The sequence below is a fragment of the Leptonychotes weddellii genome, chromosome 10 (genome assembly GCF_054177405.1).
Source record: "Leptonychotes weddellii isolate Sample4059 chromosome 10, ASM5417740v2, whole genome shotgun sequence".
NCBI classification, from domain to species: Eukaryota; Metazoa; Chordata; class Mammalia; order Carnivora; family Phocidae; genus Leptonychotes; species Leptonychotes weddellii.
In genome coordinates, this window is record NC_138378.1 from 68661466 (window position 1) to 68674885 (window position 13420).

General features: G+C 40.5%; 1 protein-coding gene across 1 annotated transcript; it reads left to right on the forward strand.

Annotated features, from left to right (window-relative positions):
- Nucleotides 1-11376: 11376 nt before the first annotated feature.
- C10H2orf74 (chromosome 10 C2orf74 homolog) lies at nucleotides 11377-13180 on the forward strand. The gene is made up of 4 exons (XM_006733201.2): nucleotides 11377-11471; nucleotides 11699-11812; nucleotides 11909-12086; nucleotides 12849-13180. The coding sequence occupies exons 1-4, from the start codon at nucleotides 11377-11379 to the stop codon at nucleotides 13020-13022; spliced, it is 561 nt and encodes a 186-aa protein (XP_006733264.2). The 3' UTR covers nucleotides 13023-13180.
- Nucleotides 13181-13420: the final 240 nt, after the last annotated feature.

Below are 13420 nucleotides of genomic sequence, written 5' to 3' on the forward strand. Positions count from 1 at the left end.
AAGCGTCTCTTACGGTTTGCCTCCCTCTCTGCTTTCATCTTATTTTTCCTTCCCTTCCCCTATGTTCATCTGTTTTGTGTCTTAAATTCTACAAATGAATGAAATCATATGGTATTTGTCTTTCTCTGACTGACTTATTTCACTTAGCATAATCCCCTCTAGCTCCATTGGTTATCCGAACATATTAAGAGCACCTCCAAGAAGAGCATAACTGACTTTAATCCATAAACTCCATTCATAAGAACCCTAGTTCTTAAAAAAAAAAAAAAAAAGAACCCTAGTTCTTGAAGGCACCTTATTGACTTTTACAATAAATGAGAGCCATGGTGAGTCACATACTGAAAGGATCACCTTGTGATGTTGACAGGGAAAATGGACCCACCCGGACAGAACCACTTTGAGACAGGTTGAGACTTGCTATAGAGTTTTGTTGGTCCTCCCTCTACACATTCCCTCACCCAAGCTGTGTTCTGGGTTCTATTATGTGAAGTCAGTCAGGTGTGGCCACAGAGGGAAACACAGAGAGGCTCGGGAAAACAAAGTTTATTATACTCACAAGTCCTAGAGACTCAGGAGGCAGAGCACAGCATGCAGAGGGCCACATGGGAGAGCACCAGGGTGGGGCAAGAGGAAAAGGGGGCAAGAGTGAGGAGAGAGCTGGGACCACAGCCTTTATTGAAGTTTCTGCAAGAAAAACAAGGCAGGGCAGAGTAAACAGTTTAGGATTGGCTAATTTGAATAATTTCTATGGGCTCTAAGCTATAGGGGTAGTCTATCATTGCCTAGTGCCTGGCCCTGGGATGATTAAGGCAGAGGAATATTGCCTTTTGGGGTGCACAGGCCAAATAGAGGAGGTATGGCTCTGGATTGGTTAGTCTGCAAATCAAAGTCATGTTCCTGGCTGAGCATGCTATCTCTAAGAATTGGCTAGCCCCAGGATGGGTAGTCTCCCCAGCGAGAAAGGTTTTTAAGATATCAAAACATTATAGTATACAGAAAATTAAAAATGTAAACAACACAGCCTATGGCTACATAACAAATGATCCCAAATTTAGCCACTTAATGTAAGCATTATCTCGTAGTTTCTGTGAGTCAGGATTTCAGGAATGGTTTAGCTTGGTGATTCTGGGTCAGGGTCTCTTTTGAGGTTGCAGTCAAGATGTTGGTCTACAATAATCTGAAGACTCAATTGGAGGAAGATCAGTTTCTAAGCCTACTCACAGGATTATCTGGCAAAAAGCTTTATTTCCTTGCTAATGATCGTAAGGAAGATTCAGTTCCTTATCACATGCCCCCATCCATAGGCTGCTTCAGTATCCTCACCACATGGCAGCAGGCTTCCCCCAAAGCAGGTGAGCCAAGAGAAAAGGCAAAGAGGAAGTCATAATGCATTTTACCACCTATTTTCAGAACTCACAGGTCCTCACTTCTGCTGCATTTTATTTGCCAGAATGATTTACTAAGCTGCGTCCACACTCAAAGAGAAGGAAGGAGTATCAAAGAAGTAAAAACATCACAACGTCCAACACCAACTTGATCTCCGCAAAATCAGCCCAAGGGCATTTTAATAAGGGCCATACTGTCCTGGTTTGCCCCAGATCCAATGATTTGGTCTTTCGAAGACCATGAATTTTAAACCACGAACTTCTTCCATTTGTGGATTAGAGATCTAGGATTTGGGGGTGAATCGAGGTGAATCTGGTTTGGGGTCTGCACAAAGTAGAGGCTCTCAAGTTCCCCAGGGTAAGGTTTCAGAAAGCTGTGCTTTAAAGCCTAGGGATACACCTGGAGTCCCTGGATCGAGTCCTGCATCGGGCTCCCTGCTCGGCAGGGAGCCTGCTTCTCCCTCTGACCCTCCCCCCTCTCATGTGCTCTCTCTCTCTCATTCTCTCTGTCTCAAATAAATAAATAAAATCTTAAAAAAAAAAAAAAACCCTAGGGATACAACAAAAGGGTATCGAGATGGGCTGGGACATGTAGGACGAAGGTGCTATCAACCCCTCGTTCGTAGAGTGGGCTTTCTCCTTAGAGCTACCCCTGTAGACTGGCTATGCTGTTTATCAAACATTACCAAACATCACTGTACATAAAGGAAAAATATAAATGAGGACAAAGAGGAGGAAGACGATTTAAAATGTTTGAGTAAATCAACAAAGGAAAGGTAGAAGATGTGGAATTAAAAATATGTATGTGCCTTTACTTTAAAGAAAATTCCAAAATAAAAAATGTGTCTGCTCAAATTCCAGTAGTGGGTCAACCTACAATGTACCTGATCAGTGCTCCCAAAAACTGTTAAGGTGATCAAAAACAACAAGAGTCTGAGAAACCGTCACAGCCATGAGGAGTCTAAGGAAACACGACAACTAATTGTAATGTAGTATTCTGGATGGAATCCTGGACTAGAAAAAGACATGAGATAAAAACTAGGAAAAACTAAGATAGATAAAAGCTAAGGAAATCTGAGTAAACTATGCACTTTAGTTCATAATAATGCATCAATATTGGTTCATTAATAGAAAGAAATGTACCATACTCATGTAACATGTTAATAATAAACTGGGGGTATGAGGTATATGAGAACTCTCTGTACTATCTTCTCAATTTTTCTGTAAATCTAAAAATGTTCTCAGAAAATCTAATAAAACCAGTATGTGTTTTTGCCCAATACTGACTAAAATCTTATACAGAGATGAAAACATCTGAGCATTAGCTTATCAGTGATGTGCTGTGAACATTTTTACTTTAAGCTTAAAAAGGTAACAGAAAAATTAAAAGTGATTTATCAAGTTTAAGTGAGTTCCTAATAAAATTAAATTGCTCAAATGGCAGAGTTGTGATTCTGGGGTTTCTTTTAATTCAAATAGAGTATTATGTGAAGACTCTTTGATCAAGAAAGACTTGACATCTACAAGAGAAACTAACTTCTAAGCTTAAGAAAATTGCTTAGAATCAGAAAAAATTGCTTTTATGAGAAATTGTGCTCGTTTATAAAACATGTTTCTTAAAATTTAAGTCACATCACCAATGCATGTTTTTTTCCAACTTTTTTTCCCTTCCCAAAAGCAAGGGAGCAAACAAACAAAACTATTGGGATCTACAGATGATTAGGATTCCCCTTTTACAAGTTAATAATACAAATTATTAAAAAATCAAAGTGTTTTTAACAGTTTTCTAAGCCTAAAGCAGAACATTGCTTTTGCCTTAACTAAGGCTAATAGAAGACTGAACCTAAGAAATTAGAAATAAGATATAAAAAAAGGGAATAAATAGAAGTTAAAAGTAATAAATCAAAATGTAAGATATTTGGAGCCCAAAAACAGTGAAACAAAGTGGATGAGATTTAAAATAAAAGATAGAGCCAGAAGCCAATAAACTTTTGAAAATAAAAGTGAAGATTAATATTTTAATATGAGTTTAATTCATATATTTATTTATAAATATGACCATCAATGCTATTTATAAAAACAGTAAGTTGTCCAACAATAAGAAAACAGTTGTAATGCTTCTATAAACTGGAAAAATGTGTAGGTATTTAAAAAAAATCATCTTTCTGGGGCGCCTCGGTGACCCAGTTGGTTAAGCGTCTGCCTTCAGCTCAGGTCATGATCCCAGGGCTCAGGTCATGGTCCCAGCGTCCTGGGATCAAGTCCCGCAGCAGGCTTCCTGCTCAGCGGGGAGCCTGCATCTCCCTCTGCCCCTCCCCCCGCTTGTGCTCTCTCACTCTCTCGCTCACTGTCTCTCTCAAATAAATGAATAAAATCTTAGAAAAAAAAATCCACCACATCTAGTGTTTAAAAAAAGTCATCTGTTTGAAGATTATTGAAAGACATTGGGGAAATATTTATAATAAAAATGGTAAGTTTAACAAAGTATATATATAGAAATTCTAATTTTTTCTTTTTTTAAAAAGATTTATTTATTTTGAGAGAGAGTGGGGGGGGATGGGCAATGGAAGAGGGAGGGAGAGAATCTCAAGCAGACTCCCCGCTGAGCATGGAGCCCCCCCACCCCTGACTGAGCCACTCAGTCTCCCCATGATTCTAATTTTATTCTAAATTTATAAAAATATATACATGTTTCCTCACATGAATGAAATACTGAAACCTGCTACAACATGGATGAACCTTGACATTGTGCAGGGTCCTGGGATCAAGCCCTGCATCGGGCTCCCTGCTCGGCAGGAAGCCTGCCTCTCCCTCTCCCACTCTTCCTGCTGGTGTTCCCTCTCTGCTGTGTCTCTCTCTGTCAAATAAATAAATAAAATCTTTAAAAAAATGAAATAAAACAAATAGAGTTGTTCAATCAATGTTAATCCAAGTGTGATCTGTGAATAGGTATAAATAAAGGACATAAAGCTTGTAATGTGCAAAAGGCTTGGTCTATACAAACCCTGCTTGCTCCCCTGAGGTAGGCTGCAATGTCGTCTCACCTCTTCCCTGGGTTGGAATCACAAGGTCAAAAGTCTCCCAGGAATAGATAGATCAGGTCAGCTTTAACACATTTCCTGGACATCTCAGACAGGTGTGGAATCAGAGACTAATCTGCTTTTCATAGTCCTTGGATTTTTGTTTAAGGCTTTATTTATTTGACACAGAGAGAGAGCGAGCACAAGCAGGGGGAGCGACAGGCAGAGGGAGAGGGAGAAGCAGGCTCCCCTCTGAGCAGAGAGCCCGACATGGGGCTCCATCCCAGACACTCAACTGACTGAGCCACCCAGGTGCCCCCATAGTCCTTGGAATTTGAGCCTACTAACCACATAGCATGGGATAAGGCAGAAGATGCTCAAATACATGGCCAGAACATTCTCTGCCTGCAGCCCAGGTATGCCCTTCACAAACCAGAAGATTGAATGGGACCACTAGAATGATGACTCAGGGGTGGTTGACTCCTCAACTTGGAGTCTCTCAGCCTCATGAAGCCAGTAGCAGACTGCAAGACAGAGGGACTTTAAAATGTCCCTGGGCTGGGTGTGCACACGGGTGTTACAGCTCTGGTAGTTGAAGCCAGGAACGTATTTACCTGATTTGAGGTGGTTATAATGTAATATTAATAGTACAATGCTTCGGACACTTTCTCAAAGATGTTTCAATTCTAGGTGAATAAATATTAGCTATAATGTTTTGCTAAATCTTTTGTAGTGAATTTGAGATTCCTCTGCTGAACTGTGGTGTTTGGGGATTGGTGCCCATTTCCTTAGTGAGAGAAGTGCTCTCCTGGTACCCTCACCCCTGCCAAGGGCCGCGTTTCCTGTTGTGTAGCTCAGTGTTACTTGTTACATGAGAAACAACTGGGTGATGAATGGATAGCCCAAAAGCCTTATCAAGCTGTACTGACTTTGTGAGGTTTTATTTTTTTAAAAAAGATTTATTTATTTGAGAGACAGAACAGAGGGAGGGGCCGAGGGAGAGGGAGAGAGAGTCCCAAGTAGACTCCCTGGTGAGTGCAAAGCCTGACATGGGGCTCGATCTCACAACCCTGAGATCATGACCTGAGCCAAAACCAGGAGTTGGAAACCTAACCGACTGAGCCACCCAGGTGCCCTAACTTTGTGAGGTTTTAAATGGCTTCTGCATGAAAAGGTTAACTGTGGATCATGAAAAATGAAGGCTTTTCAGCAGAACAGCCTTCACTTATGTGGAAATTATATGTACTAAAATATTAGCTATTTATCTTAGTGTTTAATATCATTTTTTTCCTTCCTTCCTCTAGTAAAAATTGACAGATTTTAGCCATTGTTATAGAAGAAAAACTGTTTCAGTCCAGGAGCTCTGTGCAATACCACAGCTTCACATTTGTAAGTGCCAGTATTTTCCACATGGCCTTCTAAAATCTAAAATAAGACCTCCACGCTGCTCCACCAGCTATAGTAGGGGAAACAGCTACACTCATTTGAAGAAAGAAAAAAGGCATTCATTTCATTTCACTTGTCATTGGAGGCTAGAGTGGACCTATTTAATGCCCAACAAGCTCAGGACTTGGTGGACAGGTGCAATGGCTCTTATGTGAAGAAGTGAGGATTCTTGTGTTAGAAATCAAGGACTCAGAAAGGGAAGCGGTATGATTCTGGTTACAGAGCGAGTTGGTCAGCAGTTTTGGATTGCAGGAGACACAAACCCCACTCGGACCAACTTAAGCCAGAAAGGAAAGGCGTCAGGTCACACAACTTACAGCTTCCAGTCCACAGCAAAAAAAACCAAGATTTCAAGCATGGTTAGATCAAGCAGAGTCATTTGTAATTTGTCTCTCTCTCTCTCTCTGTCAGCGCTGTTCTCCTCTTTGCCGGTAGTTTCTGCAAGTATCCTGACATTGAGACTGACTGAGCTGATTGGATCCCATACTGACTCCTGAACTGTGGACTGTTCTGACTGGCCAGACCTGGGTCCTGTGTGCTCCCCTGGTTTTCACATTCAGGCAGCTGTGATGTGTAAGGCCTCTCAATGTCCTTGTCTTGATCCTGTAATTCAGGGATCATGCTTTTGTTAGAGGACATCACCAAATTGCATGGATCAAGGCCTTAGGGAGGTGGCTGGGGATTCACATGCACCCTGTGCCCATCTGGAGCACAGCCTGCCACAGACCCTGCTACCGGAACTGCCCACCCTTTGGCTACTACCCCAAAGGAGCCTGAAGGCAGGAGTGGGGGACAGGGCAGAACTGCTCGCCCTAGGAGGAGTTGATATCTGACCCCAGTGTGGCAGATGTGAGGAGCACTAGAAAAGTCTTCCTTGCCCCAAAGGGAACTCCCCGTCTGCTGGCTGATGCCTGAAATTCTACCCTGTCTTGCTTTTGCTTTTAGCTCTTGTTAAGATACAAATATCCTTGAGAGTGGAATAACTTTAAGTTTCTATCGGACATTCTTGGTTTGAAGGATTAGAAAGCAGGTTTTGATAACAGGAGGGATAATGTTTAGGATTCTGGGAGCCTGAGGTCAAGGAATAAATGGGGTGGGAGGTGGGAAATGACAAAGAATGTGAAAGCCCCTGCCACTTGCCCGCTGGCGTGCGGCTGGAGCTGGACAGGGCACGGGTTTGGGATGCAGGTAGGTGACATGGTGTGTCACTGAGCTGAAATGACAGCTTAGAGAAAGCAAGAAGGAAGCAAGCCTAGTGGATGGTGATGGCCTCATGTGAGGGCAGTGCAGGAGTGGGGAGGTAAAGGGCTGAGGCAGGGCTGGGGCATTCACAGTGGGGAGACAAACTGAGCAAGAGGATGGCGATAGAAACAAGATTTCTGTGTGCTGGTGGTTTTTTTCTTCCAGTGCCTGCCACATACCAGGCCACTACAGATGGGTTTCCTTTCCTCTGTTCCACAAGTAATTGTCTTAAATTATGATACAAATACAAAATTTACCATTTTCACCATTTTTAAGTGTGCAGTTCAGTGGCTTAAGTACATTTACGTTGTTACGCAACCATCACCAGCATCCATCTTCAGAACTTCTCCATCTTCCCAAACTGAAACTGTATCCATTAAACAATAGCTCACCATTTCCCCCCTCACCCTAGCACCTGGTAATCATGATTCTACTTTCTGTGTCTCTGAATTCGACTATTGCAGGTACTTGCTTCACTTAGCATCATGCCTTCCAGGTTCATCTCTGTGTAACCTGTATCAGAATTTCATTCCCTTTTAAAGCTGAATAATATATCCCAACTTGGGTTGTTTCTACCTTTTGGCTATTTTGAATAGTGCTACTGTGAACATGGGTGTACAAATATCTGTTCCAGTCCCTGCTTCACTTCTCTTGTGTATATACCCAGAACTGAGATTGCTGGATCATATGGAACTCTATATTTAATTTTTAAAAATATTTTTAAATTTAAATTCAATTAATGGACATATAATATTTGTTTCAGGAGTACAGGTCTGTGATTGATCAGTCTTATATAATACCCAGTGCTCATTACAACACACAGCCTCCCCAGTGTCCGTCACCCAGTTACCTCATCCCCCAACCCCTCTCCAGCAATCCTCAGTTTGTTTCCTAAGATTAAGAGTCTCTTATGGTTTGTCTCCCTCTCTGGTTTCATCTTGTTTCATTTTTTCCTCTCTTCCCCTATGATCCTCTGTCTTGTTTCTTAAATTCCACATATCAGTGAAATCATACGATAATTGTCTTTCTCTGATTGACTTATTTCGCTTAGCATAACACCCTCTAGTTCCATCCATGTCCTTGCAAATGGCAAGATTTCATCTTTTTGTTGGCTTGCGTAATATACCATTATATATATATATAATATATATAACACATCTTCTTTATTCATCTGTCAATGGGCATCTGGGCTCTTTCCATCATTTGGCTATTGTGGACATTGCTGCTATAAACATTGGGGTGCACGTGCCCCTTCAGATCACTTCATTTGTATCTTTGGGGTAAATACCCAGTAGCTGGGTCATAGGGTAGCTCTATTTTCAACTTTTTGAGGAACCTCCATATTGTTTTCCAGAGTGGCCACACCATTTTACATTCTCACCAACAATACACAAGGGTTCCAATTTCTCCACATTCTAACACTTGTTGTTTTCTTTTCTTTTTTTTTTTTTAAATAATGGCTGTATTCATGGGTATGAAGTGGATATCCCATTGTAGTTTTGATTTGCTCCTTAATGATTAGTGATGCTGAGCATCTTTTCATGTACTTATTGTCCATTTGCATATCTTCTTTGGAAAAATGTCTATGCATTGTCCATTTTTCAATTGGGTTTTTTTGTTGTTGTTGAATTATAGGAGTTTTTTATTTATTCTGGATATTAATCCATTATCAGATATGTCATTTGCAAATACTTTCTCACCACTGAGTATGATGTTAGCTGTGGGTTTTCTATATATAACCTTTATTATTGTGGGATAGTTTCCTTCTATTTCTAGTTTATTTGGTGTTTTTCATCATGAAAAGGATACTAAATTATGTCAAATACCTTTCCTGAATTAATTGAGATGATCATGTATTTTTCTCCTCTTCATTCTGTTAATGTGGCAGATTACATTGATTTTTGTATGTTGAATCATCCTTGCATTTGTGGAATAAATTCCACTTTGTCATGGTATATAATCCTTTTAATATGCTGCTAAATTCAGTTTGCTAGTGTTCTGTTGAGGATTTTTGCCTCAGTACTTATAAGGGATATCAGTCTTTTAGATTTCTTTTTTTGTAGTGTCTTCAGGGTAATGCTGGCCTCATACAATGAGTTATGAAATGTTCCCTTTTCTTCAATTGTTTGGAAGAGTTTGAAAAAGATTGGTTAGTTCTTTAAATGTTCGATAGAATTCCTCAGTGAAACCATCTGGTCCAGGTCTTTTTTTTGTTTGGAGGTTTTGATTATTGATTCAGTCTCCTTCTCATAGTTCTAGTCAGATTTCCTAGATCTTCATGATTCTGTCTTGATAGGTTTTGTGTTTCTAGGAATTTTTCCATTTCATCTGGGTTATTCAATTTGTCAGCATACAATTGTTCATAGTACTCTCTTAGGATATTTTTAATTTCTGTAGAATTGGTTGTAATTTCCCACCATGTATAATTTTTGAGCACATGCCTGCATACAAAGTATATTTTGTTAGGCTCTGGAACCCATCTTTGACTATCATGGCATCACCGACTTACAGTCCAGTGCACTTAAAGTGTGATTTAGGGACCAAAGTTGGAGAACCTTTCACTTTTCAGAATTATGTTAAATATATGATATTGATTCCTAAGTCACATTCAGTGAAGGAAAGCCCTTGCAATAGTCTTGTCAGCCCTTACTTATTGCTAAAGGTCTCTGGTCTCAGACTACATCTGTTAAGCAGTCTTGGAGACAGGACCAAATAGCAGCAGTGCACTCCAGTCCAGCGCTACTCACGGCAAATACTTAAATTCAGGGTGGGGACGGGGCCCCTTTTCCCTTTCTATTCAGTATAATATCCACACAGTAGATGACACAAGGCACACTAATCTTAAGGATATAGTTTGATGGGTTTTTACATATGTCTAGACCTGTGTAACCAACAGTAGATCTAAAATATTCCCATCTCCCAGAAAAATCCTTTATGTGTACGTGAGACATGGGAAGATTTGGGCTCTTAAAGTCTCAATCTGGCAGCAGTGTAGAGTAAGGAGAGTGAGATGGGCTCTGAGTCTTCATCTGGGAGCCTTGCTGGAGGAAGCATCCATGAATTCTGCTCACTCTGCTAGGAGTGGCTCAGATGTTCACATGTTCTAAAAAATTAGGCATGGCCTGAGCCCTCCAACAAGCTCCATTTGTGCTACCACACACACACACACATACACACCACACCTGCTACACACACCCATCCGTTCAACATTTATGTGATTTGTAGGTCCTGAGTTGGTGGAGTATCCAAAGATTAAAAAGCCACAGTCCTTGCCCTTCTGAAGGAGAGCCAGTGTTGCTACAGCCCAGAGACTCCTAGAACTCATTTTCCAATTTTTTAGATGTGGTTGGCAGCAGCTGCCATATTCCTGTACCTTTCTTTGCTTCTCAGAAGACCCTAACTCTTCCCTCCCCCTTCTTGTTATGGGCATCACTCACTCACCTGAAATTAGGTTGGGGGTGGGGTCATCTTGCTCTGCTCCTGCTTCCTCAGCCACGGCTTCTAGAGCTGCTAGTTTGCTTATTTGTCCAGGAAATGGGTCCAGTGATGTGGTATTAGAAGGATGGGCTATTTAGCTTGGAGAGCATCCATTTGGGGGTAAGCTGATTACTATAGGGAGGGATTTTATAAGAAGGAAGTGGGACTGATTGTTCATTGTCTGTGAAAGAAGCAGTAAAGAAATAGGCTCAGGTTAAGAAAGGAAAGCTGGTGTTTGGAGAGCAGGAAGAAAATCCTTGTCCAAAGAGTGCCAGGATGGTGCCCCATGGCCTCTACCCCAGCCCTCTGAGAGGAGAGGACAGTGAAACGGCAGCCCAGAGAAGAGCTTCTTAGTTCTCCTAACTCCAGGTGATGGGCAGGGTTGGGCTGGCACTCTGGTCCTTCTAACTGAACCGTTCCATGATTCTATGACGTCACTGAAGAGAGAAGAATGGGGAGCTGGGCTTGGCTCCAGCTGCTCCAATTCCTATCCTCTGGATTCTGATAGTTTTTGGGGTGAGGGGAGGTGAGCTGTGTGATCACACGTGTCCCAGCTCAGTCTCCCCTCTAACCACCTCAGCCCCCACCACATTTATGGAGAGAAATTAGCCAGTGTGAGTCAACTTCATCGAAACAAGCACAGCATCTTTTATGAAGCCGATCAAAAGAACAACAGTGAAAATAGCTTTTTATTCTTCTGTTTCTAGAAAACTTAAAGAACAAGAGAACTACATTCAAACTAAGCTGGAAAAGAATATTTGTACAATCTGTGATTGTGAGAGTGGACGATTCTTCTAGCTAACCCTATGAGCTTTGAAACCACAGCAATCACTTTCTTCATCCTCCTTCTAATTTGCTTCATTTGCATCCTCCTTTTATTGGTGGTTTTTTTATATAAATGGTATAAATCCACGCTGATAAATTGGGATCAGATTTCAAGTCACACTAGCAAATGTATCTAGAAATAATATAAATCAATTTAAAATAGAGCAAATAATGCTATAGCTATTTATTTTTTCCATTTCAGAATTTTAGAAATTCTAATTTCCTATTTAAAAGTGAAGTTCCATGCCAAGTAAATCAAGACCATTCTTTTTTTTTCTGAATTTTTTGCTTATTCATTTTCAGTTTCCAAAGCAAGAAAGATGAAGAGACAGAAAAAAGTCCTTGTACAGATGCTAATGGAGGTGAAGATTGTTTAGCTGCTAATGCGGAGACAAACAATTCAGGAGACCAACAAAAGTAAGTCTGTATTGTAGAATGTGATAGAAAGCCATTTTGGGGTATGATAATGGTGGCTAACATGCATGAATTTTAAAAATTCTGCTGATTACCTAGGACTATCCTAACACCAATCACGGACTTAAACGCACCCATGAGGCCTGGCATTCTTGTCCAGAGACGGAGTAAAGAAGACACACCCTTAGAAAACAAAGAGAACATAGAAGAGGAGGAGGACAAAACAAAAGAGAAGCAAGAGCCTAAGAATGCTGGAGGAAATGGTGAAGAGGAGATCGCCTTATCTCCTCCCAAGGACCAGGTCAGAATGTGTTTGATTGAAAAGTGGTAAATTTTTTGGCTAGGTACAATGAGATGGTCTTGCCTGAAACTTAAGTTTTTACCTGGAAGGAGCACAAAGTCTGCAGTCTTCTAAACCATTCTTCTTAGTTCATCAGTTCATGTTATTAAACCAGTCATGTATGCCAAATCTAGACACTTGCTCATTCTTCACTCTTACATTTGTGTTGTTCTTAATAATCCCCCTTCATTTTGCTTTTCTCAGAATCCTAGGATCTTAGAGCTGGTGGAGTCCTTGGAGATCATCTAGGGATCCAGCCCTCTCATGTTACAAATGATAAAATGAGATGAATTGTTCAAGGTCATTCCTCCACTGCGGCCAAGCTCAGGACCAGAGCCCATGTCCCTGTTCTGGTTCCAGGCTGTACAACAGCACACAAACATTGCCCGGGCCTTCTTGAGCTCCCTGTCAGGACTCTGATAGGAACAGTTCACATCTTCCCTCAACACAAGGCCCATGCCCAGAGGCAGAACGATGGTTCGGGGGCCCCTTTCTACCCATAGAGATATGAAAATGAGATCATGATGGATTATCACTGCTTTCCTGTATCATTTAGAAACACTTCTTCTGTTTCTTACTAACAATGTTTCTTTATTGAATTTAAAATATAAACTAAATTAAAAATATAACATTTTTTAAAGCAAGACTTGTTGCCTTCATAAATTGATCTTTTATACTGTTTGTTCCATTCTCTTACAGGATGAAGATTTGCAAAAACCACCTACACCTCTCACTAGAACTCCTTCAGGTGTTGAAAACCACAAAAGACCTTTAAAAGGAGTGACATTTTCTAGGGAGGTAATTGTTGTGGACCTTGGGAAGGAATACCCGATACCTCGAAGCTATACTCGAGAACATAAAGAGAGAAAATGAGCTCAGAAAAGGCTGAGAGTGAAAGAAATGTAAGCTTAGACTAACAATGAAATGACTGGGGGTACAAGATCATGTTGAAACAGCAAAATATGGGGAATTAAGCAAATACAAATAGTATTTTACCTTTGTGCAGAAAGAAGTGAGCTACATGCAAAATTCTGTAAGTAAAATACCCAGAGCTTGAATATAGTTTTTTTTAAAATTCAAATCTGAGTTCAAGAAATTGATTGTATTAAGTGTCCTTAAAACACTGTCTACTCAAACACTGTTCTAACATGTGAATAAAATTATTTGTGTTTGTGCAGATGTCTGTTAGGTAAATCATATTTAAGGGGAACTTTAGAGATAGCAAATGTTTCTTTTCATTCATGTTTTTTTAATTTAAATTCAATTAATTA